The sequence below is a fragment of the Parasteatoda tepidariorum genome, chromosome 8 (assembly GCF_043381705.1).
Source record: "Parasteatoda tepidariorum isolate YZ-2023 chromosome 8, CAS_Ptep_4.0, whole genome shotgun sequence".
Classification (NCBI taxonomy): domain Eukaryota; kingdom Metazoa; phylum Arthropoda; class Arachnida; order Araneae; family Theridiidae; genus Parasteatoda; species Parasteatoda tepidariorum.
In genome coordinates this window covers 50509093-50533165 of record NC_092211.1, presented here as the reverse complement: position 1 = coordinate 50533165, position 24073 = coordinate 50509093, and the positions used below count along the sequence as shown (strand labels likewise).

At 31.4% G+C, this 24073-nt stretch overlaps 1 protein-coding gene across 1 annotated transcript; it reads right to left on the bottom strand.

Annotated features, from left to right (window-relative positions):
- Positions 1-5916: 5916 nt before the first annotated feature.
- On the bottom strand, positions 5917-22441 carry LOC107450148 (choline/ethanolamine kinase). The gene is made up of 9 exons (XM_016065884.4): positions 22315-22441; positions 20576-20801; positions 18029-18156; positions 15792-15884; positions 14211-14269; positions 10173-10260; positions 9229-9337; positions 6295-6480; positions 5917-6217 (listed from the first exon to the last, which is right to left on the bottom strand). Exons 1-9 carry the CDS (start codon positions 22434-22436, stop codon positions 6080-6082), a joined length of 1149 nt encoding a protein of 382 aa, XP_015921370.2. The 5' UTR covers positions 22437-22441; the 3' UTR covers positions 5917-6079.
- Positions 22442-24073: the final 1632 nt, after the last annotated feature.

Below are 24073 nucleotides of genomic sequence, written 5' to 3'. Positions count from 1 at the left end.
GGGCTACCGAAGCGGGGGTGCCATCCCCTCTGCAGAGGATCAAAATTGTGATGGCATGTCTTCGGATCATCCTCAGGGATGTTTCCCAGACCGTCGCCAATAGCCCATTGTGCAGCTCTAGTGCGACGTAAATGAACTACAACAACCATGTCTTCATCAAGTGCATTAGAAGAGATATTCTTGCTTCATGCAATTCACGCACCACCGATGACCACCGAAGGAGAATGAGAACTTTATTGATATATTCTCCGGCAAAAATTTCAAAAATAAGGTTGCCCTTTTCATATGACGGGAATAGGAGGATCGTGAATTGCATGTAGAGTGATCGGTTCTTGAAAATTATATGCTACTCTTCTCAATGCATGCAAATTACCGGTGAGAGAAAGAGAGGACCTGATTGGGCATTGGCTATTTTTACGTGGGAGAATATTTAATAATTAAGGGGCCCTTCACGCTACAGCCGATTGCCCTAGATTGCTGTATGAAATTACAGGAAAGAGTAACTGATCGCGCATGCATGAATCGTATTTACTTGCGATGCGTATTTATTGCATCAACGAATGGCATACACTGTTAATGATTTCTCAAGGGCTACTCTCACAGCAGACGACTCCCGCAACCATTGGTCACAGTCGGAAATATGAGAACCTAATTGAGGAAATCAAATCGATTCTTTCTCTAAACACTTTCCTTGTAGATTCATTGTGCGTGAACCGCTTGCAGTAAGAAGGTTGTTATGCAAGCATACTGTGCCCTACAAGATGCAACCCCCAAAAATAACTAACGGTGATATTTTACGCAAGTATTTGCGATCGAAATGGTCTACAGGCAGGTGGCGTAGAGCAGAACTTTTTACCTATGGCAACACTTCACATGCTTTCACAATTAGCGTGTGGAGTGTCATAGAAAAAGGAAGTACGTTAGTTTCTGTCTTGATTTCTCAAATAGATTAAAATCTTTTAAGTTGGGAAACTATATAGAACTGAAAACTATATTCAACTATTATTCAACAATATTTAACTATTAACATGTAGGAACTTGATATAACGTTCTCACATTTGCGTGAACCGAAGACAACATCATAACAATCAGAAGATAAAAATAAAAGTTTTATTTTCTGGAAAAAGATACAGTCAGAAAACTGAGTGACTAACTTAAAATAAATTAAAATACAAAAAAAGTGCATAACACACTGAGTAGTAGTTGTACTTCGTGATTTCTCATATATATATATATATATGCTGGGAAAAAGTGCGCGATGACAAAAATGACATCTGTATCTTGCAGTCTGTTAAAACTAATTTCCGAGAGCAGAAGGAATATCAGGATGTGCTCGATGACAGGTTGCAGGTTCGGTATTCCCTTCGATCTAGCGAACTCTACAAACAGTTTAATTTATCACGTGACGCGATGATGATGCCCATATCTTGACTAAAATTATTTTCTGAATCTTCTCATGGAGATTTTTGATGCCATTCTGTTTTTCTATCAAACGTTTTGGAGCGTAGAGTCAACGGGTTCGATTGCTATAGTTAAGCTACTAAATGTATCTTTCATTCTCTATTTGCATGTCTTTCTGTTACTTATTCTATTGTTTCTTCGTTTGAAATAAATTTCTAAGCCGTATTGAGCACACATTTTATAAAACGATCCCTCATTCTAGAACTTCAGAGACTTAACGCTGAGTTAGTCACATAACCATAAATTTCATTAACTCTTACAGAAAATGATCTCAAAGTGTTTGTTCTTCCGAAGAAGATGTTTATGCTTTTGATCACCACCTATTATTCTTTGCAGAACAAACCAGGTCTGTTGGTAACGTTTTCGATCCGGTTAATGTGTAGAGATATGTTCGATCGTGGCGCTTTTGCACTAGATTATATGTGACTGAAACAGGTCCACTCTATACTTTGTATCTGGTTAAATCCTATTGGCGCATAGTCATTGCTTCTTTCTGAATTCATTGAACTTTTTTTTACATCATCTTTTGTTTTTCATTTATAAGTATTTCACCTAATCGTCTTCTGTTGATCATTATTTTTGTTTACAAATGAATTAACTATCTCAAACCAAATTAATAAATTATACTGTAAGTTTATTTGTTTATTCGTAAGCAAATACATATCTGTGCTTGTGTTCTCAATGCAAGGTGCGACTTCTGAGCCTTAGTCAAATTTAAGAAAAGATAGCAGGACAGCATAGAGATATACCAAGGGTTATGATGAGATTCGAACTTATCACATTAACTCTTCAGAACGTTTTATGGAAAGCATTAGCCCTTCATCGGAGGCAGCTATACAGTTGTCAACTTGTGTTTGATTAGTAAGTAATACTTATACGTTTGATTTTTGTTGGTATCAGGCAACCAATGTTGATGTTGGGGCAACAAGGACTAATATTGATCATATAATCGACATTAGATTATTAACTCAGTTTAAAGGTATTATTACTATTGTTGCAATGTATTGCATTTGTAGTTTATACATTGTTGTATATCAGAGTATGATTGCAGTCTTTGGTCACCAAGGTTTGATAAAATATTATTGAATTTATGTATTATTATTCAGATTTATAAATGTTAACCTTTAATTTACCAAATTAATTTAATTTAAATCATAATTATTTAAATCATTTTGTTTTTTATATCCGTAAGTGCCATCGTTTATTTTCAAATCGTCACATATTTAGTCACAGACAGATTCATTATTTTATTATTAATAGAGATTGTCTATTGTTGGTAGATCCATTTAAATATTATCGTCATTTTTTTTCTTTCACTTGCCTTGACTTGCGATAAATTGATCGAACATAAACTGTTGAGATTTGATGCTGTAAAGTTTTTAGTTATAAATAAGGTTAATGGTACTAACCAGAGAAATAAAAATAATTTTTGCTAAGTATTTCCCAGAGCTCTTGTATCCCAATAGAAATAGGACAAGTATTTTGACACCTGTTACAAGTGATTTCCAAAACAAATTCAACACACTTTTAACCTCGTGTGAAAAAGAGTTTAGATCTGATGCCAAGGTTAAATGGCTAGTTCGTCATGAACCCAAACCAATATACCTCAAAAATGTCAAGAGATTCTTAGCAAATAAGAATGTTCATTGTTAAATTACGAGGGGGAAAAATCACTATCGTTGTATTTTTTTCACCTGAAGCTTAATCTTTCTACTGTTTTAATGTAATCTTAAAGCAATGAGTCTGTAAACTAATAACTCCTCATAAACTAATAAGAATTCGGATTTTATGGAAATAAGAAGTTAAACCCACGTCAAGATATATTTTTTGCGGCATTTGTGATATAATTTCGTATTTCCTTCTCGGAATCATTTAACTCAAAAAACTAGAATAATCGTATTCATCCTCTAATTAAATTCTGTTTTAATTATTTTTATTAGCTAATTTACTAGTTACTTCGATTTATTTTAACATTAAGTGGTTGCTGCCACCTCAAAATAAGTTTAAGTCAAAACTCTACATTAATATTTTTTATAAGACTAGAGAACCTTACTCTCCCTGCTCGCTATCCCTATGATTGCTAAGCAAACATTTTTGTTTTGAACGATAAACAGATTATTACATCATAATTATTCTAATAAAAAAAATCCCACAACTATTTATTTTATAATATAGATTTGGGTCTACTTACTGATCTGCTGATCAGTACTCCCGATTCTGTTAGGATTAATTTTGATCCTAATCATTTTGTACGGTTTCCATTAAAACTTTATCTTCAAAATTGTTCCTTTTCTTAAGCTTTCCTTTTTTAGAAGTTGGGTCACTATAAAAACTCGCTATTTGTTATTTGCTGAAAAGTTAATTCCCAACATTGTTTTAAAAATTTTAGTTATTTTGCATTTTTTTTAATTGCATATCACTGGTTCAAAACTAAAACGACACTTCTGGACTCACTTCTCATTCAAATAACATGAGAAGTGAGTACAGATGTGTCGTTAGGCGTTTTAGTTTTGAACCAGCGATATGTTGATGTGACACAGGTTTACTTAGAACTTATTAAAGAAAAAGTAACTCTAGTTATTTTACCGTTTGATAATTGTAAAACCCTAACTAAATATCAATCTTTGAATTTAATTCAATCTTTAAGTTTAAGTTAATCCTTGCTAATCGAGCTTAATTACCAGTACTCTTCAGCAGAGTACGGTTAAAAGACAGTTGTCGTCTTTAATTATGAGTAGGTAAAATACTCCTACTTTAAAGATTTACTTTGTAATTCTATTGATGTCCTTTTGTGAGCACAATCCCGAATTTAAAAAAAAATGTTTAAAAACAATGTAACTCTGTTGATACAAAAAACTTTGTCGTTTCAACTTGAAGTACAGTTAGTTTTGAAAGCACTACGTTGTTTGTTATTTACCTAATTATTTTCGGATTTTTTTTCTTCTTAATAAACGTTGAATGTTTCAAGCCTAAAACTTTTTATGGAAATTCGCGGGCTAAGGGCATTTAAGGTTGTTTTTCAAAGGCTCCGTTGTATTATGAAATTGTGCTTTTTCTGCGAATAATAGCCTATTTTTTTTAACTGCTACGAGTTTGTAACTGTTACTCGAGACTGTCAGGTCAAGTTTAGTCCATCTAAAGCCAGCGCTGTCTACACTTATTTTAAAAATGTCGCAAAACGTCTGTATGGAGAAAAGCCACAGTTTTGTGAAAATTAAAAGCGTTTGTGGTCTAATTTTTTAGTATTTGAAAACTTATTCTACCCGCAGTGGACTGATCTTTAAGACTGATCTTTAAGCTTCGGTGATCCCAGCAGATCACCGAAGTCAAACATCACTGGCTGCTGTCAGTGTGCGGGTGGGTGACCACTTGGATTAGTCTGCGTAGGGACCGAGGGTGTGCGGTATTGGTCCTCGTTAAACTGTTCTACCGTAAAGTACTCGACGTCGCGCGTAGGTCGTCGGGCTACTGAAGCGGGGGTGCCATCCAGAGGATCAAAATTGCAATGGCATGTCTTCGGATCATCCTCAGGGATGTTTCCCAGACCGTCGCCAATAGCCAATTGTGCAGCTCTAGTGCGACTTAAATGAACAGCAACAACAAAAACTTACTCTAATGCTGCATTGCTTGGGCTCATAAAAATTTGTAAAAACTGAGAATAAGGTAGTGATTTTGATAATTTTCATCCAGGTGAAAAAAATGCCGCCAAATTGGCAATTTTTAAAAAAAGTTTAGTAACTCTTAAAATATTTAAGTTGTTTGTCTTTTCTAGAGCCCAGATAACTTTTCACGGCAAAATTATATGTATAGTTTATAATAATCACATTGCTTCACGTGTGCTTCACTTTGAATATTGCTTTTTTATTTTCCTATGCGACAGAGCATCGAAAAACAGCGTTAAACCACATCCTTAGAGGTAAAAATATTTTGGTGTAAAATAACGAAATCTAGTAAAGGCTTCTCTTTTTTCATTTCTTTTATTTCATTTATTTGCTCAATTTATCAGATGTTTTGCATTTTGTGCTGTTGTTGAACCATATTATCATACTTATGAACTTGATTACAGGATACTATTGAGCAGTAATATAGTTCATTTTACCACATTAAGGTTGCAGTAAATTTGCAACTTATTATGGTTCAAGATGCCAAGATTATGGTTCAACACTTAACCGATTATTCTCAAATCGTAAAATAATCAAAATTATGAACAAGATTTTAGAACATACCATTTATTTACGAAATGATCAATAAGTCAATTAATTTCTGAAGAATTACATTTATTGAACTTATTGAAAATTTTATTTAATTTCAGCAAGATATAATATTTTTTATTAAAATATCTAGATTTATTAGTGAAAAATATGTAAGAAAACACAGACAATAAGTATGGAGCAAAAAGTTTAAAAAATGTGTGCAATAATTAAGGTAAAAAGTGAGTATTAGTCACAACTTTACGTATGCGATCGATTGAAGCTTTATTTTTACATTGAATAAACATCTATTAGTCAATTCATAATCAAATGCATTGTCTGGCTCACGTGTGCAATGGTAATTGCCAATTATTTAAAGAATGTGACCTTTTCATATTTCACTCTTACAACCATAAACTTAATCTATTCTAATGTCGATCTGAAACTGTACTTTCATTGATATTAGATACAAAGTTGCTGTTATCTTTACTTAATTCTGAGGATTTTTCTTCCAAATACTGCTCCTTAAATTTCCAGTATTGTTTTAGTCTTGCTTTGGAATTTTCCTAAAGTTTAAAAGTAAAATAAAAATGTTTAAAAGTGATTAGTGAAAAATTAAGTAGTTTCTGAAAATAATACTAACTTTGTGAAATACGCCAATGTTGGCATCATATTTGTTTTTTTCGCTCCACAAAGCCCAGTAGAGTCTCGTGACCATGCTAAAGAATTTGACTTCGTCCAGAATTTTATCGGTTTCATAGTCGACTACTGAGGATTTAAGAATATCTTCCAAGACCAGCTGATTCAGATAAGACCGGATAAACTTTATCTGCAATAAACAGCAAAAGTAAACAATTTGTACGAACACTTGTTAGGTGAAATAACAAAAGATACTTGAAATTTCTCTTCTTTAATCTTGGAGTAGCATAGATTGAGATGGAAAATCACATTAGGAATTTTTCTAATTCACTACCTAATACTGAGAATTCAAACCTATCCGTTATTATGATTATAATTAAATCATATATTTGTTGATCATAATATATTCTCGGATTTATAATTTACTAATTAATATATGAGAATCATAATCTTTTCTTTATTATGATTAAATTAGATCCCATATTTGATGATAAGATATCCAACAACTGATTTATACACTAAGTGAATCAATTGAAGAGACAAATGGTTCTTTTCGAAATAAAAAAATTGACAGATCAAATAAAATCAAACCTGGTCTGCATATCATCCGATATAAGACCAATATATGAGAAAACAAAAATGGGCACAATCTGTACCCTAAATAAGGAAACTGGTAACTTGTCCAGTACAGTAGCTGTCAGTCAGAAAAAAAACCCATTTCTAATAGGGTGCATGATCGCCTCTAACAACTGCACAACTCTCTCATCGGCGTTTCATACTGTTAACTAGGGTTCTTATCAATCTCTGAGACAACTACAACCACTCTTTTAAGGCATCCTTGAGCTCATTGATGGTCGTTGAATCTGGTCTTCGAGCAACAATAGAGCTTTCAAGAATCCCATACGTGTTCGATAAGATTAAGGTCAGGGGACATTATAAGCCACTCTAATATTTGAATATATTCAAATTTAAAGTATTCGTCGACCAACTGAGACCTGTCTGGACGGGCGTTATTGTCCGTAAATCTGAAATTTGATCCTTATGCTGCACGGAAAAGTCTTACATCAGGGGAAAGGATCTCGTACCTGTACCGCTGATCTTCCCTATCGAACTAATGAAAGTCAGTATTCTAGTCTGCTATGATGCCTGGCCAAACCATCAGACCACATCAACCATAGTGGTCCTTTTCGACAATGTTAGGAGGCTGATATCGACTCCCAGAATTTCTTAAGGGGAGAACACGTTTCGAATCGATGTTCAGACTGACCAAATGTGCAAACCAAATGTGTTCTCCGCATTCTTCCAAGAGTGCTTTTCGCGGCTCATAGTGAAAGGGATGCTGACTATAAAACATCTGACATATAGAGAACTTGTGTTTTAAGTCTATGGGTGATGCATGAAATGAATGTTCCTGCAGCATTATATAGGTTGCAAAACAGTTATGTTGCTGTCGCACACCAATCACTTTCGGCTAGAAGTCTGAAATAACGGTCTTGAACCGGCGCTGTTACGGCCTTGACCAAGTCAGCGGTCCATTGTTCCTATCTCTGAGAACTGTTTCCACGGAGTGGACACCACATTTCTTGAGACATCGCTGTATTTACAACAGGTGGCCTTTGATTACCCAGCCTCGAGTCTTCTAACTATCCGCCACCTTGTGGCATAGTCTAGACAATGACAACTGCCATACTAACGATGAGCAAACAAACAATAAAAAAAAACAGGGGTTGGACTTATCTACGATGTTTCAAAATGTCCTTAAGCTACTAGATGTACCTCTACACAAGCGCGATCACAACGCCTCTGCCTTACGACTTCACAGGCCACTGCGCGGCAGAGGTGTCCGCAAAAAAAACTTAGATATCATGTGACACCTTATTACCGTATAGGCGTTTCTTATGTTGTTCTTAAAAAGAGAAAAACCTTTCTTTTCCTTAATTGCGCTCATCAATATAAATTAATACCCAATGCAGAGAATATTTAAACCTTGAGCAGCGATGGCTCAGGGTATAGGGTATAGAGCGTTCGCCTTCCAATAAGGGGAACCGGGTTCGAATCTCAGTCGATACGAATTCGGCATCCAGCTTGCACCGACCACAGTGCTGACGTGAAATATCCTCAGTGGTAGACCGATCATGGGTTAGAGTCCCCTTGCCGTCAGGCTGACCGTGGGAGGTTTACGTGGTTTTCCTCTCCATGTAACGCAAATGCGGGTTAGTTCCCTCAGAAAGTCTTCCACGAAGGCAAATTTCTCACAATACTTGATCAAGGAGTTCCCTTGTTTTCTGGATTGGGTTCAAAATGACAAGTCTACGTAGTTGAACTTTAGTAGTCGTAAACCCAAAAATTGGGTCGGCTGTTCAACGACGGTTATAAAATAAAAATAAAATATTCAAACCTTTGCCTCATCATGATTATAATTAGATCTTATACTTGATTGCAAGAACTGCTAACAGGAAAATATGATTTACTACCTAATTCAGGGAATTGAAACTTTTCTGTTACTATGATTATAATTCGATCGCATACTAGTTGATTGTAAGTATACAGGTAAACCCACTCTTTTACTTTTTTAGAGTCTTTGTAAAATAAATAGCAAATAAATAGGTAAGAGAGGAAGAAACAACAGCAATATCAAAATCTAAGGAATCGCTACTTAGAAAGACAGAACGAAAACTTCAAAATCTGTTTGGTGGCCTGATGAAAAATAATATGCTTTCAACTCCTCTCAGTTTCCTTAATAAATCAAACAGGTTTTTTATTTTTTTATTTAATCATCCCGCCATCCTCATTAGTGATTTGATAGATTTCAATAGTGTAGGTTACTCAGTAACATCACAATCACACACCCACGTACAAAAGTGCTGGAAAATTAAGATTCGAGCATTTTCTTTACTATTTAATTTTAAAACACTAGGTAGAAAGTAGAAATGCGTACTTTTTCTTCTTCTGTTGGATATTTGCTGTTATCTATTTTGAAATAAGGTGGTTCGGTAACATCATAATCATATACCCACTCACAAAAATGGTTTGCAATGTCAAAAGCCCTAAACAGAGAAAATAGCTACAAATTTGCATAGATATATAACAGTAAACAACAAAATAAATAAATAAAATAAAAATAAATAAATAAAATAAAAAAGTGCTCATAAATTTCAGATAAAATTGAATGGGTATTTTCTTCTGTTAGCTACTATTTTGGTAAAAAAAGTTCCAAACAGAATGATTTTGGATTTAGTTCCAAATTTAGATTTTTAAATTAAATTAGAGATGTCTGTCTTTCAAGTCCTAGATAAAAGCTAAAAACGAAAAGCTTTGTAACTACACTGTATTATTTCTAAGTTTGCCAAAACGTATTGTACAATATTCAACGCATATTATATTCTACTAAAACTTTACATTTCTGACTTTTAGGACGTTTCAATAACTACAATTTTTTTTTTCTTTTTTAAGTTTGAAAAAATTCTATCAGACTTTTTGTGGTGTAAGTAGTTGACTAAAAAAAATTATCTTTATCAATGAGAACAGAACTCCAAAATAATTTTATTTTGATTTATTTCAGGCGCCGAAATAGGCGACGAATTTTAATTATTTTGGACAGAAAATTGGAATCAGATACTTCCAGTGACGATTTTTTTATGTGTCATTTAACTATAGAATTTCAAAAATCTTAAGTCTCGCATTAGCTATAAATACAGATTTAATATACAAAAATAATATTGTATTTTCTCCTCTAATCAATATTAAATGTTATTCAAAAAATTTTTTGCTTTTGTATTAAATTATTTTTATGGAGAAATCTGAGTCTTAAATATTTTTTTGGAAACTTGGGAAGAAAAAAAACAATTTTATTAGTAATTCCTTTTTTTAAAAATTATTTACCTAAAATTGTAACCACCAAATTCGAAATCGATGAGAATTACTTTAGGATTTAACTCATTCACAAAATCTTCTGGTAGCAAAATGTTCCCTAGAAAAGTACAATAAAAATTAATTCAACTAAAATAATAATGATAAAATAAAGCTAATAAAATGAATAATAAAATAAAGCTAAAAATGTTCTATTTTTTAGTGCATTGTTTCTTATAGGTTCCTCTTGATACGGACCGGGACCTTTAGCTCAAAACAGCTCCGACACTTACAGCACTATTTCCTTTCAGGCAGGCTTTTTATGTTGTGACAACTTTAAACTTTTCTTTACTTCCAGAGAAACAGCTCCAGTTGTCATATTACAAAATCCTTCACTGAATGATATGGTGACGATGTTAATTGAATGGGCTGTCCTGACCAGAGTTCAGAAACCGGGATCCAATGAGTCACTTTAGCTCATCGGATGAAATAGTGCACTATTTACTTGCAAATACCACACTACCAATTAGTATTGGACACCTTTTGATAAAAAAAATATTCATATCCAATAGTACTCATAACCGCCACGAGAAATATTTATAGTCTCAACTACATGAGACATACTTTGCAAACCTCCTCGTTTGACGCTTAGTGGTATTTTCTACCAATCAACTTAAAGAAGTATGAGTCACTAATTTTGCTCCACTGTTGTATATCTTCAACTCGTTCCAAAGGTTCTCGATAGGGTTCAAGTTAAGGTTACCGTTCTCACCATATCATAGTGGACCTTACTATAAAGATGTGCGCTATCTTCTTGAAGTAACTTTTTTGGAACATATCTTAGGAAACAGGATGTCATCCAAGAGTGTATAAGGTGTCAGCATAAAGTTAGCAACCTAGGGTCCTAGTCTGTGCCAATAAAAACAATTCCAAACAATAATTCCACTTCCGCCGATATGCATAGGCGCCTAAATATAGTGTGCTAAAGCAAGAACTCCCCTATCCATTCGTCAGAGTCGCGATGGCTCAGGGGATAGAGCGTTCACCTTCCAATGCGGTGATCCGGTTTCGAATCCCAGTCGATACGAATTCCGCATCCGGCTTGCACCAACCACAGTGCTGACGTGAAATATACTCAGTGGTAGACGGATCATGGGTTAGAGTCCCCTTGCTGTCAAACTAACCGGGGTAGGTTCTCGTGGTTTTCCTATCCATATAACGCAAATGCAGGTTAGCTCCATCAAAAAATCCTCCACAAAGTCAGATTTCTCCCAATATTTGATCCAGGAGTTCCCTGGTCTTCTGGATTGGGTTCAAAATTACAAGGCAAGGAACATAAGTGGTAGTAAGCAATATTGGGTTGGCTGTTAGAGAAAGGGAATCTTTTTCTTCCGTCTATTGTGTTAGTCCTAGAGTGAAGAGAAGCTACCCTCCCTGAAATACGCTTTTCATGTTTCCATAGCAGCAGACGGCCCCAGACTTCGTGGCAGGGGGAGTTCTTACCGCAGACAATAACTATACTTATGGGTTGGTAAGGAAATGTATATTACATTTAGTCATCATATCATTTAAATTTGCAACTAACCAAGTGTGTATCAAAGAGTTATAGTTATGTTCCAGTTAAATCTAACTATCATGCTTATATCATAGTTATCGTAAACTAAGAAATAAAGGTAGATTCCGCGTTTAATAAAGTTTTTATAGATCGATATAGATTTACAACTTCTTGTTTGATAAAGATATTAATTGTTTGCATACGTCACATGAGAGAAAAAAGGGGGGCGTTTTCGTAAAACGGAAATTTGCAGTGTCGAAAAGCTCAGAGTGTTGATTAAGATATTGAAGCTTCAAACCTTTAATTTTAAGTTTTTTATTTTATTTATTTATTTATTTTTTTTGGATGGAAGAATTATTTAAAAAGGTCTTTTTAAGTTGCATGCAAAAATGCCGAATAGTTTAAAATTTAAAATAGTTATTCTATAACATTTGTTTATCGCAATTTAACTTTTACGAGCTTCTGGAAATTTCTTGTGGTAACAGTTTGAGCTGCGATCTATAAATTAAGGTTTCATTAAATTGACATATTCAACTGTTTTCATGAACAACTGTTGGAAAATATAGGTGGCGGAAAAATTTTAAAACTGAGTTTTTGTACATCATTAGAGCAATTAAAATAATTTTAAGCCTTTATGTTAAACTTGTTTGCAGAATAATAGGCGCATCTATATTATTGCGTGCAATTAATTTTCTATTTTATGTACGTAGTTTTCTACAAACAATTTGAACTATATCATATCTTCACAGAAATATTTTGATGCAAAAAGAAATAACTTTTTGTTGCATATAAATCATGCAAAAAAAAAAAGAAAAAACTTTGTCTCCAAAATGTGCTTTCAGACTTAGTACATAATATCTTCCGTTTCTATTTTTACTCAGAAAATATTGAATTTTTATAAATGCCATAGAATTATTTTTCAATTGTTTTTGCTTAGTGTTAATTCAGTTTCAAAAGTTAATTGTCTGAAATTCCTTTAACTTTGCAAGCTAAAAAAATTACAATAGTAATAAAGCAAATAAAAAATCAATTAATGATTGATTACTTACGAATAAGGTTTTTAATTAATTACAAATAATTAACGAAAAATTAATTTTTTGCAAATAAGGATTTAAGATAGCATGCATAAATAAATATATAAGTTACTATGAAAGCCCGAAAAAAATTAATGTTAACAAAAACCGGTGAATATTCGTTTTTTCCAAGGTATTTGCTACACTATTGTTTATTGTCAAAGGTAATTTTTTTCCTGTTGATTTTCTTAAGTTCAGAGTCACTAATCGATACTCTCTCCACTATTATCTACCCCAATCGAATATTATTAATATTCAATAAATATTAAATATCAAATAAATTAAAAATAAGTTGGATAAAACAAATATTAAGGATTTTTATCAATGTCTAAACGAATGTCAGTAGGGGAGAGTGGGGTCAATTGTAACATTTTTTACTTAACTATTTTTAACTAGCAAAAAATCCAATAAATTATTAGTATTAATTGACAAACGAGCAAAGTAGACTATCGTCTACTAGAAAAAGAAAATAAATACCTTATTTTAAATGTTATTATATTAGTTATTAACAATTTTTGACAGTCGTGCACTTGTTAAAATTGTCCCCACTTACGGGGTCAATTGTAACAGTTCATGAATTCAACTAAAACATAGTTAATTATACATATTATCATAGTTGTGATATATTTTTTTATTGATCAAAATAGTAGTGATGTTTTAGGAGTAAAAATAATAATGAGCTGAGACCTAAAGGGTTAAACTTTTAACTTTAAGGGGTTAAAAATTTTAATTTATGCTGTGAAAGGTGACAAATAAAATAATGCACATGCAACATATTATAAATGATATAGGAAACTATCAGTGGTTCTTAAAGAGTTAAGTAATGGTTTGTAAACATAAGATTATTTATTTTCAGCTGTTACAATCGTCCCTTTACTTATTGTTACAATCACCCCCAAGACGCCATTTCAGCTTCATTTGTTAAAAACAATGCTAGTTAATTAACAAAACTAATATTTTTTTTTGAAATGTCAATTAAGGTGTTAACTTACATATTCGGTTAATAATTTTAATTTGTTTAAACAAAATTACTTTGTTACAATATAATATTCTAACACCGAAAAAAGTACTTACGTAGCTTGAAAATATCTTTTGTGATGTAACTCTTTCAAAAGTACATAAAAATGGTTGCCAGCAGGGATGTACATGTAGATTTAGTAAATACACCTTGTGCTCCCCCTAGGAACCAAATCTAGAACCAGACACTCGAAATTTTTGCTCTGTTACAATCGTACCCTGTTACAATTGACCCCACTCTCCCCTACTCAGTGGAGAATATCAACATTCATCGCATATCAAAATTTTGTAGTTATAAATATCATTAACTATTTAAATACGTTTAGCATTATTTGTATGAAAATACAATAGTTTTATGAATAGCACAAAAACTCAAAAACCTTCAAGCAGATTTTCAATATCACCTAATTTTAAACAAAAATTTACCTCCAATCAAGTCATTGTGGCAGAAAACTGACGGAGAATCATAATTTTCCATTTCTTTTCTGAAAAACAGTATTTATGTTTTAAAAACATTTCTCAGGAATACAAAAAAATATATTTTTTGCAAAATAATGTACGTATGTATTTCTTTCATTATTCTATGAGCCACAACAATTAAAAACAAATGCTCAAAACTGCATTGTACTTGTAGGAAATGTCTTCAATCAGGGTTCCCACGGTCTGACATTTTTTTTTGAAAGTGGTAATAAAAGTGATACCTAGATGTTTTAAGCTATAGATAAATATTTAATTTAAAGAAAATATATATGCGGGCAAGAAACTAGAGAATAATTTCATAATTCCAAAATTGAAAATTTAAGTAATTTTAGTAGTCTTGAAAAATCTTAACTACCATTCATATATTTTTCTAGGTCATGGGAACCTTGTGCAGTGTACCTTCTTTTAACCCTAATTTGCTTATGGTTGGAACAGTAATTGGACCAGAATGGCTTCATCATGCTAAGGGCCGCAAGCAAAATGTTAATATCGTTTTTCATATAATTTTCATAAAGATTTGAAAGCATAATAATGTGTTGAGCAGACAGATTAAATGTAAAATTTTTTTCCGATTTCAAAAATTTTATTGTTTGCATTTTTATTTTGTTACTGTTGGCATATTGCGGTTTAAACAAGTTTACAAGTTAAACAAGTGCCAAGTTTATAATAAAGCTAAAAATTTTAAAAGCTAATCATAGCACAAAATGTGTGGTTATTTAAAATTGTTTCTGCGTTTAAGAAATACTTTGAATGATTAATTTTCAATGCGAATTAATAAATAAATTAAATTAATTTTAATTTAAATTAAAATTTAAAATTAAAAAAAAATTAAAAGAAAATTAAAAAACTAAAAGTAAAAAATTAAAAATAAATAAATTAAAGTAAATAAATTAAAATAAATAAATTAAAGTAAATAAATTAAAATAAATAAATTAAATTAACTCCATAACATTCTGTCTCTAATAAGAACTCAAGATTTTATAAGAGACTAAACGTACTTAAAATTCTTTTTTTTCCCCTTATTTTTGTGGGAATTACAAGATTTTCTGTTTTAGATAATAGTGCCAATCAATTTGACTCCTCTTATACACGTATCACAATACCCGAACAGTTTTTTTTTTTTTTTTTTTAATTAAAAAATTTTTTTTTGAAAACGTATTTTCACANAAGATTTTCTGTTTTGGACAATAGTATCAATCAATTTGAATCCTCTTATACACGTATCACAATACCCGAATCGTTTTTCTTTTCTTTTTTTGAATTACAAGATTTTCAGTTTTGGACAATAGTATCAATCAATTTGACTCCTCTTATGCACGTATCGCAATACCCGAATTGTTTTTTATTTTTATTTTTTGGAATTACAAGATTTTTTGTTTTGGACAATAGTCCCAATCAATTTGACTCCGCATCTAAATATCCGAATAATTTCTTTAAGTAAAAATCATGATTACTATTCCTCATTCTCATATTTTTTATTAGTTATCGTATTTTATAATGCAGACATACATTTAATATCCAACTTACTTTAAGAAATCCATTTCATTTCTGAACATGTTTCCAAGTAGGCAATTATCATCTGATCTATTGGTTCCACAGTTTTCCATGTCTTCAAGCCACCTTTAAACAAGAGTAATTCATTGATGTAAGCAACACTTATTCTTACGTAAAAACACTTTAAGAACTTGTTCTTATATTCGGGTTTTAAGGACATTTTATGAAACGCATTAACTGTTCTTATATTTCGAGTTTTAGGAACGTACTATGTGACATATTATCTGTTCTTACATGTTGGGTTTTAGGGACACAATATGGGGCGCATTATCAGTTCCCATATTTCCGGTTTCAAGGATATTTTATAGGAGAATTTAATTATGGAACACACATTTATTCTGCCGAATCTTTAAATAAAAATTGGTTGAATAAATATTGGATTGAATCTTTTTCAAACTGATATTTTGTGCATCGATTCTGTAAAGAATTGTGTTAGATGTTCAATGTTGCATGAAATGGTGGCTTGATAACAACAAAAGTTTAAAAAAATTTTCTCATTTGCAGATCTAGACTTCTGCAACTCATTTCATATTTCAAAAAAATCTTTTCATTTTGTTAAAGATCTTCCTATCCCATTTTTTCCAAAATGTTTAGAAATCTATTTTTCTATTTTATTTCTCATCTCCCTTCTTTTTTTAGATTATCTTTATCGATTTGATTCTCTCTATCTCATTTGGCTAGCCTTTTTATCTTTTTTGTAACTTGTTTATAATTTTCTGCCATATCTGTGTTTCCTTTGTTAATTTTGTAAGGCACTTCGTTATGGAAGCAAAACTAAAGTATGTCTGTTTAGAGTATGTTTTATAAAGCATGTCTGTCCTATATAGCACCTCTCACAAATCGTACCACTTATGATTTCTAACGAAGCATAGTGTGGAGAACGCTCTAGTGGTTAAATTAGGAAGCTTTTTTCCCCCGTAAAGATCCATGCAGAAGTATCAATTCGTTGTATACTCTTGTTAAGTTTGTTCTTAAGGTAATCGGTTTTACAAGCTTTCGTGTTTTAACATCCCGTAAAAGGATATAGCAGAACTAAAGTTATGAACAGAACATTAAATGCATCATATAATAGTTAACCCCCTTTCCTGCTACGTTCTGTTTCTTTGCTAACTATTAATTGAAGTTTGGACACACTTAACTCTTAGTTTAAATCTCCACTTATTTAACTAATTGTACCTCGCGGGCAGACTTAAATCGTATCGGTACAATTAAAAAGTAACGTATCGACTTCAACTATTAAATAAATAATTTTTAATTTGTAATATAGCCAAACTGTGGAAAAGTGACTGAAAAACTACTTCTGGATTAAATTTCTCTTAGCCTTTTGTTTACAGCTGGTACAAAAAGTGGATCAGATGTAATGATACGAATGAAACACCGTAAGTAAAGGGTTAATAACAAGCTTTTTCATTCCGTGAGTGCGGCATATAAGACTGCAACAATTGAAAACGTTGCAGTCTTATAAGCCGCACTCATGTTGAAGCAGCAATATCAAAGTCGAGGTAGAGCGTTGTAGCACGTAAGATCTTGTTCTATTATTATTTTAAATGCTTATAATGCTGTTCTACTTTCATAACAGTACTAAAATTTACTACCACATTACGTTTTTTGTTAGTGAAAAATTGTTTTGAGTTACTCATGGTCAACATATTCACGTAACCATAATTATTATATAATTTTGAGGTTGGTATAATTTAGAAAACAGGTGCTACGAACTAGGCAACAGGTTTCCTAAGCCGTACCACTTGCAGACCTTGTGATAAACAATTTTCAGTACACATAGTACAAATATTACCAAAAAATAATTTAAATAGATGAATAACTGTATTTCATTATTGGAATATTTCAAATGTAATTGAAGCCTGATAAAAATTTGAATATCAAAAGTAGTACGATGTAAGCAAGTCTCATCTATCTCAAATTGTTTCTACTCTTTTTCACGCTGTTCAGATTTTTAATTGACAACAAAAAGTTAATCTTTTATTTACTTGATTAGTATCTTGCACCATGAGCACAAGTGTTTTCTGAAGAAAATATGGTTGGCATGACAAAAGGGAAAGACACCCAGTGTGATAATCAGCATGAACTTAAGTTAAGGTCGAACGATTTTTATTTTTCTAACTATTGAATTTACGTGAAACTAAAATCTCTAGAAGGAATGGGGTTAAAAAAGGAATCGTTTTAAATAGGGTGATCTCATTTCTTCTTACTTTTTCATATGCTTTAACCATGAATCTGGTGCTTTTCTGAGTGGTAAGTCCAAAGCATGAATCTTAGCCATAGCTTTAGCTACTGATGTAGACAATCTCCTGACATCATCTGTTGACAAGTGTTTGGCCTACGAAAGAAAAAGATAGTGTAGGCAAATTCGAAACCAGAAATTGAAGAGCTGAATGGAAAGAAATTTTAAGGGACGGTTTTGAAAGCATTGGTATTTCTCGAAGGCAGATCTTATTCTAGTCTAATTTTACCATATAATATTACGATAGCGTTTTCTGAGGGAAAGAAGATGTTAAGTAAACTGTTGCCTTTTCTTTTAACATAAAATTAAAACGTCGCGAGTGTGTACTCTACGCGAACAGTATACTCCCTCACTTCCCCCCGGCAAGACGGGTTTCACGGGTGCGGAGTATGATTTTTGAAATTTGATCTAAATTGGGGTAATTTGTTGTGTTTGGATAGTATACAATCTTATAGTAGAAATGAAGTTATTGGGTAATAATCTATGGCTAATTCTCTATTGAGGATCTCGTTAAAGTCAGCTGGATCATTTTCTATCGATTTACTACAGAAAGTAACACTCAATTTATTGACAAATTCGTTAATGGTGTCTATATTTAGATCATTTTTAATTGCTTTGCTTGGTAAGAAGTATGGTGCACCAGTAAGACGACTGCGCTTTTTTTTTGAAAGATATTTCTAGCTTTTCCATTTGATTTAAACAGCACCATGTAGAGCTGACTTAAGTCAGAATCAGCCTGATACACATTAAGTGTTCAGTTAAGATTTAATAACAATGACGAGTTTTAATTAATAATTGGTCTGAGACAGCTATATGCAGTTTAGGCTTTGTTGATGACTTTTTTAATGTGTAGGTTCCAGGTTAACTTGTTGTTTGATGCTAAGTTCTAGATAGTCTGCATGATTAACTATTGGAATACTTTGGTTGAATAACAACACATTTTGCTTTATAATTTTGTTCCTTTTTTGCGTCTAACGAACATTAGTTTCGATTTTTCTGTATTAATTGCAATTTTGTTATTAGCACACCAATTTTTTTTTATAGAAGGCATGACCTTGTTTAGGTTTTTGACTGCATAATTAGGGTTCAGAGACTTTATTACAATGGCCGTAACAAATCCAACTTTGATAGGAAATTTACCAAAGAGTTTTCTTTTTAAACCTAAAGTGGTTGCTAACAGAAAAAAATCCCTTTTAAACGCATCATTTTTCACTTAACCAAATATCTTAACCAGACATTTTAAGATAACTTTCAGATAATCAAATCTTAACCAAACACTCATGAAATAACTGTATAAACTCACATATTAATCGGAAAAAAACCGTTATTCCGGCAGAGTTTTTAAAAAACTGTACTAATTTAACACATTTTTGCAAAATGATTATTGGCAAAACACTTGTACTTAATTCTCTATTGCCAAAAATAATACTCCCTCTGTCCCAAATTAGTTGTCCTTTGGGTTGATTATTGATACTGATGATCTTATGAATTTGTTTGAACATTTTTCTGAAATTTAAAGGTGCTATGCTATCAATTAACTATATTTGCTTCCAAATCATCCCCTCATTTTCTTTTTAAATCAGTAAATAATTAATTTAAAAAAAACATGCCAGTTTTAAGCCACACCCTATTTTGCAAGGACTCTTCCACCAGTAACAGCATAAAACTATCAGCTGGCGTAGATCTGAAAATTTAAATTTTCAGTTAGTAGCCAGTGGCTGGTAGACTCTAATAATTTTGTAGCCACTTTTTCCTCAAACTTAATGAGTCGATGACCGATATTGATAGGTCATTTTCATTCAATAGCCTCTTTTTGCGAACTTTTTTTTGTTGCTTGGATTAAATTATAGTTTAAATTTATGTTAGAAATAATCTACAGCTACAAAAAATTAATTCAACTATAAAAATAGTTTAAATATGTGACAAAATTTAGTTAAACATATGACTTCTTAAGAACTTTATAAAAATATTTGCTAAAGCAAAATACATTTTATATATACATTACAATTTTGAAATATGTGAATTGCAAAAGAACTCTCCTTCCACATGATTCTTTCTATAACAAATTGATGTAAACATTTGACGTTTAAATGAAAATTCTGTACTTCAGAGTCTTTCTGCGTTGATGTGCTTTTATTGTTAAACAATTTTCAAAAAAGAAAAAGAAGATGGGAAAAGTGGCCGGTTATTTATTTAAGTAGCTACTTTTTTTTGTTGACTCGTCATGTGGCGAGTGGTTATTTTCAAGTCTATTCTAGCTAATGAATCGTGAATTCATTAGTAGTATAATTTCACTGATGTTGATCTACTAAACAGCATTGGAAGTTATTTATGATTCCACCTTCTTATGGAAACCTAGCAACTAATTTGGGACAAAATTTTCAACCTACATACAGCATCTAATTTGGGACGGAAGGAATTACAAATATACATATAAGTAAAACATTCTAAAACCAATTTCACTAATTTACCAAAAATGCCATTTTATTTTCGTATGAAGTCTACAATAACTCACCGGGATATATTCTTCTAGCCTTCCATTTGAAAACGCTCCGTACAATTTGGGTCCCAGTTTTCTTTCCGATAAGAGCACAAAAGTGGTTGTTTCAGTGACTTTTGTATGTTCTTCATCTTGTACTGGACCAAAGAATCTTAACAGCACTCGTCTAGGTGTGCCAGGATTTTTAACTACCACGTGACTTGGAAGAGAGCAGCAGTAAAGTGCATTTGATATACCACCCCTAAATTTCAACAGGAATCAAATATTTTAATTCATCTGCTCAAATCAGCAACAATTTATGGAGGGAATGCAAGACTTTGTAAAAAGCCACTAATAGAAAAATTAAAAGATCAAAATACTTATGGTAATTTTGCAACTTAATAAACGTAGTGTAAGGAGGTCATTCATGATATGGAGTATCTGAAATAACGGTCGTTAAATTATTATACATAAAAACTTACAAATAACATCTGAAAAAAAAAATTGAAATATCAATTTAAATCGTAAATTAGACCTTGATATAAATGATTTTTCTTTGTTTTCCCATGTGTGGATAATTCTAGTAAACTTCACCGGTGTAACTACACGTCTCATGAGCTTCAGAAAAAAACTTGATCACCTGTCTAAGTTGACATTACAAGTTCCAAAGTGAAAAAGCAAATTCCCTTTATAAGTTGATCTCATGCTTAAGTGGACTTTAAAATTGCTGTTTCAGAAAGGGACCCCTTCCCAAGTTTCAGTGCAGTTACGTTCTTGAGAATAACGAAACGAAAAAATTACAAATGACTTTTGAAAAGAAAAAAAAAAGAAAATTATAAATGTGTCACTGATTCTATTTATAGGGCATATATCAATGATGCTAAAACTGACGTTTTACGATGGACTTTTTCTAAGTAACTACTCATGATATCGCTTCGAAATTTTTGGGGGATATTTGAGATTATATCAGTTGTCTGCTGAGATAATGTTTTAGCGTTAACAGGAATACCTTTTGAGTCGTGGAAAATTTTTGATGAAACTTTTTCAGACATCAAAAGCTCTCAGCTCATAATTTTTAAAAACATTTTCTGTCAAAGATAAGTATTGATAGCTATCACAGTGTAAAAATGTATATGTAAATATTCTGTGAAAAAAAAACCTGAAGCAATATCTTTAGATGCTGAAAAAAGCTACATCGAAAATGGCCAGTTTCAGCATTATTGGTATATGCCCTACCAACTCCCCTTAAATTGTAGTACACTGTAAAAAATTCCGGATCAAATATATTTTTACCATAAAATCCATTTTTATCAAAACTTGTTACGGAGCAAAAAAATTGGTGCACCGTAATTTTTGCAGTAATAATTACTGTAAAATCACTGAATCACTCGAATTAGATAAATATTGCTGTAAAATTTATGGAAAAAAATGTATTTTAGGATGATGCAGTGTGCATAGGATAATACTGGTATTTTATATCGTAATTTGATCCAGAATTCTTCACAGAATTGCAAAACTTTTTGGAGTGTTCAACATCAAATTTGGAGAGATATTACACCACAGTTTTTACAGTATAGAAACTGTCTAGGCTCTGTAATTTTTAGAATCTTGATACCTATTATATGAAAATTACTTGTTATACTTATTTTTAAGTAAATCGATTATTCGTTTAAAATTATTATTTTTAAATGGTTCAGAAATATGAAATTTAATCTTGTTAAACAACTAAATTAAATAATATAAACTATGTAATACGTATTAAAATATTCTTTTACCTTACAGATGATATGTTGAAATCAGCCAAAGAAATTTCATTCCATGGTGTACCAAGAAAATCTTTGCAAAGTTTGAAAGCTTCTTCCTTAATATTTTTTTCATTTTCTGAAGCAGTTGTCATTATATTTTATTCAGATTCTCACAATATACAATATTTAATGAATTGACCATTAATACTTAGCTTTGTTATTTAGTTAGCTTTTTGGTCACGTTATGTTTGATTATTTACAAGTTAAGATAATAAGCGATTGAAAGAGTCAGATAAACAGCTAGTCAGAAAACAAAGTTATTTCGAGATAAAATTTCAGAAAGAAAGAAAAAGTGGAAATTTGTGTTTTCTTACAGTCTGAACTTCGTTTCCTATGTTTCGTAATATTATAATGTTAAGAGTTTTTTTTATTTTTAAATCTTCTATTTTGAATCCCTTTACCTTGTTTATAAAAAATATCAAACAATAACAATGATTTTTATCAAGTATGTCAGTGAAGAGCCAATTTAAATTTTTATTTTATCGAAAATGTTTATCGACGTTTTTATCGACGCACTTCATTACAATTCTTGTCGTTAAAAAGAAAAGGAAAATCTACTTTTTAAATTTTTCATAAGAAATAAATTTAAGTAAGCTTACAATCATTTATTTGCTTACACACATCATTCAAAATTTATTTTAGAATGTCTTACTTTAATTAACGATGATTTCAAATTAAAATTTATTCCCAAATCTGAAAACAGTGAAACCTCTCAGGAGCGACCACTCTCTGTTCTACAGTAAAATGGTCGTTATAGAGGTTAGTCGTTCTTAGGGGTTACTTTCATTAACTTCAAGGATGTATGATTTTTTGGAAGCAATTTTAATTTTACTCTGTCATTTTCTTGGTGAAGAAATGCCACTTGTGTTGGAGTCATGCAAACTGGTTCCATGAATAAAATTCAGAGCCAATAAGAATGACCTTTTCTGATATAATTCTGCGTAAAATCAAATTTACCAATTATGAATGATAGAACTATTTTAAATAAATAAACAATTGTTTTTTTGTTGTTTAAATTTGCATTCAATTTGATATCATAAAAATTAATTAGCTTTGAAGCTTGTTTGTTTGAGATGTTTAGTTTTTTTTTTGTAAAATAACTTTTAATTGTCGAATTTTATCCTTTCATGCTAAGTAAAAATGTAAGGATTTCTGATATCGATTTTGTTTTTTCTTTGCTTAAATTTTAACTTGTGGTCCTTAATATGTTCAGTTTTATGATACGGATTATAAAAATCACTTATAATGGTAATCATTAAGGATCATTTCACATTTTTAATACCAAAATGAATGCTCATATCAATTTAATGCGTGATTGCTTTGTTATTTTTTTTTCTCTGATCGATCTATGTAGTAGAATCAGAAACTTTATTCTGAAGTCGAAACTAATTTTCTATTGAAAGATAATTTTGTAATTTAAAATATTTATTTATTCATCTTATTTCCTTTTATTATTTTTGCATTTTATTTATTATGCACTTTTTTTTAATTTGGTAGCCATTAGATTTTAAGATATGAGTTCCTCAGGTAGGCAAAAAATAAATAAATATATATATATAAATAAATAAATAAAAAATTACTTATATTACCTTTCAAGACCTAATGCTTGAATGTCTGTAGCACTTAGATAATTTAAAAAAAAATTCAAATGAGTAAATTTAATATGAATAGTTAAACAATTTATAGAATTAACCAAATGAAAATTTTTTGTGATAATCCCGTTTATCAA

Coding starts and splice junctions, on each gene's coding strand:
- LOC107450148 (XM_016065884.4), bottom strand. CDS start 22,436: ATGACAACTGCTTCAGAAAATGAAAAAAATATTAAGGAAGAAGCTTTC. Junction 14,270..15,791: donor AATGAAATGGATTTCTTAAA/GTAAGTTGGATA, acceptor ACTGTTTTTCAG/AAAAGAAATGGAAAATTATG. Junction 10,261..14,210: donor CCACAATGACTTGATTGGAG/GTAAATTTTTGT, acceptor GTACTTTTCTAG/GGAACATTTTGCTACCAGAA.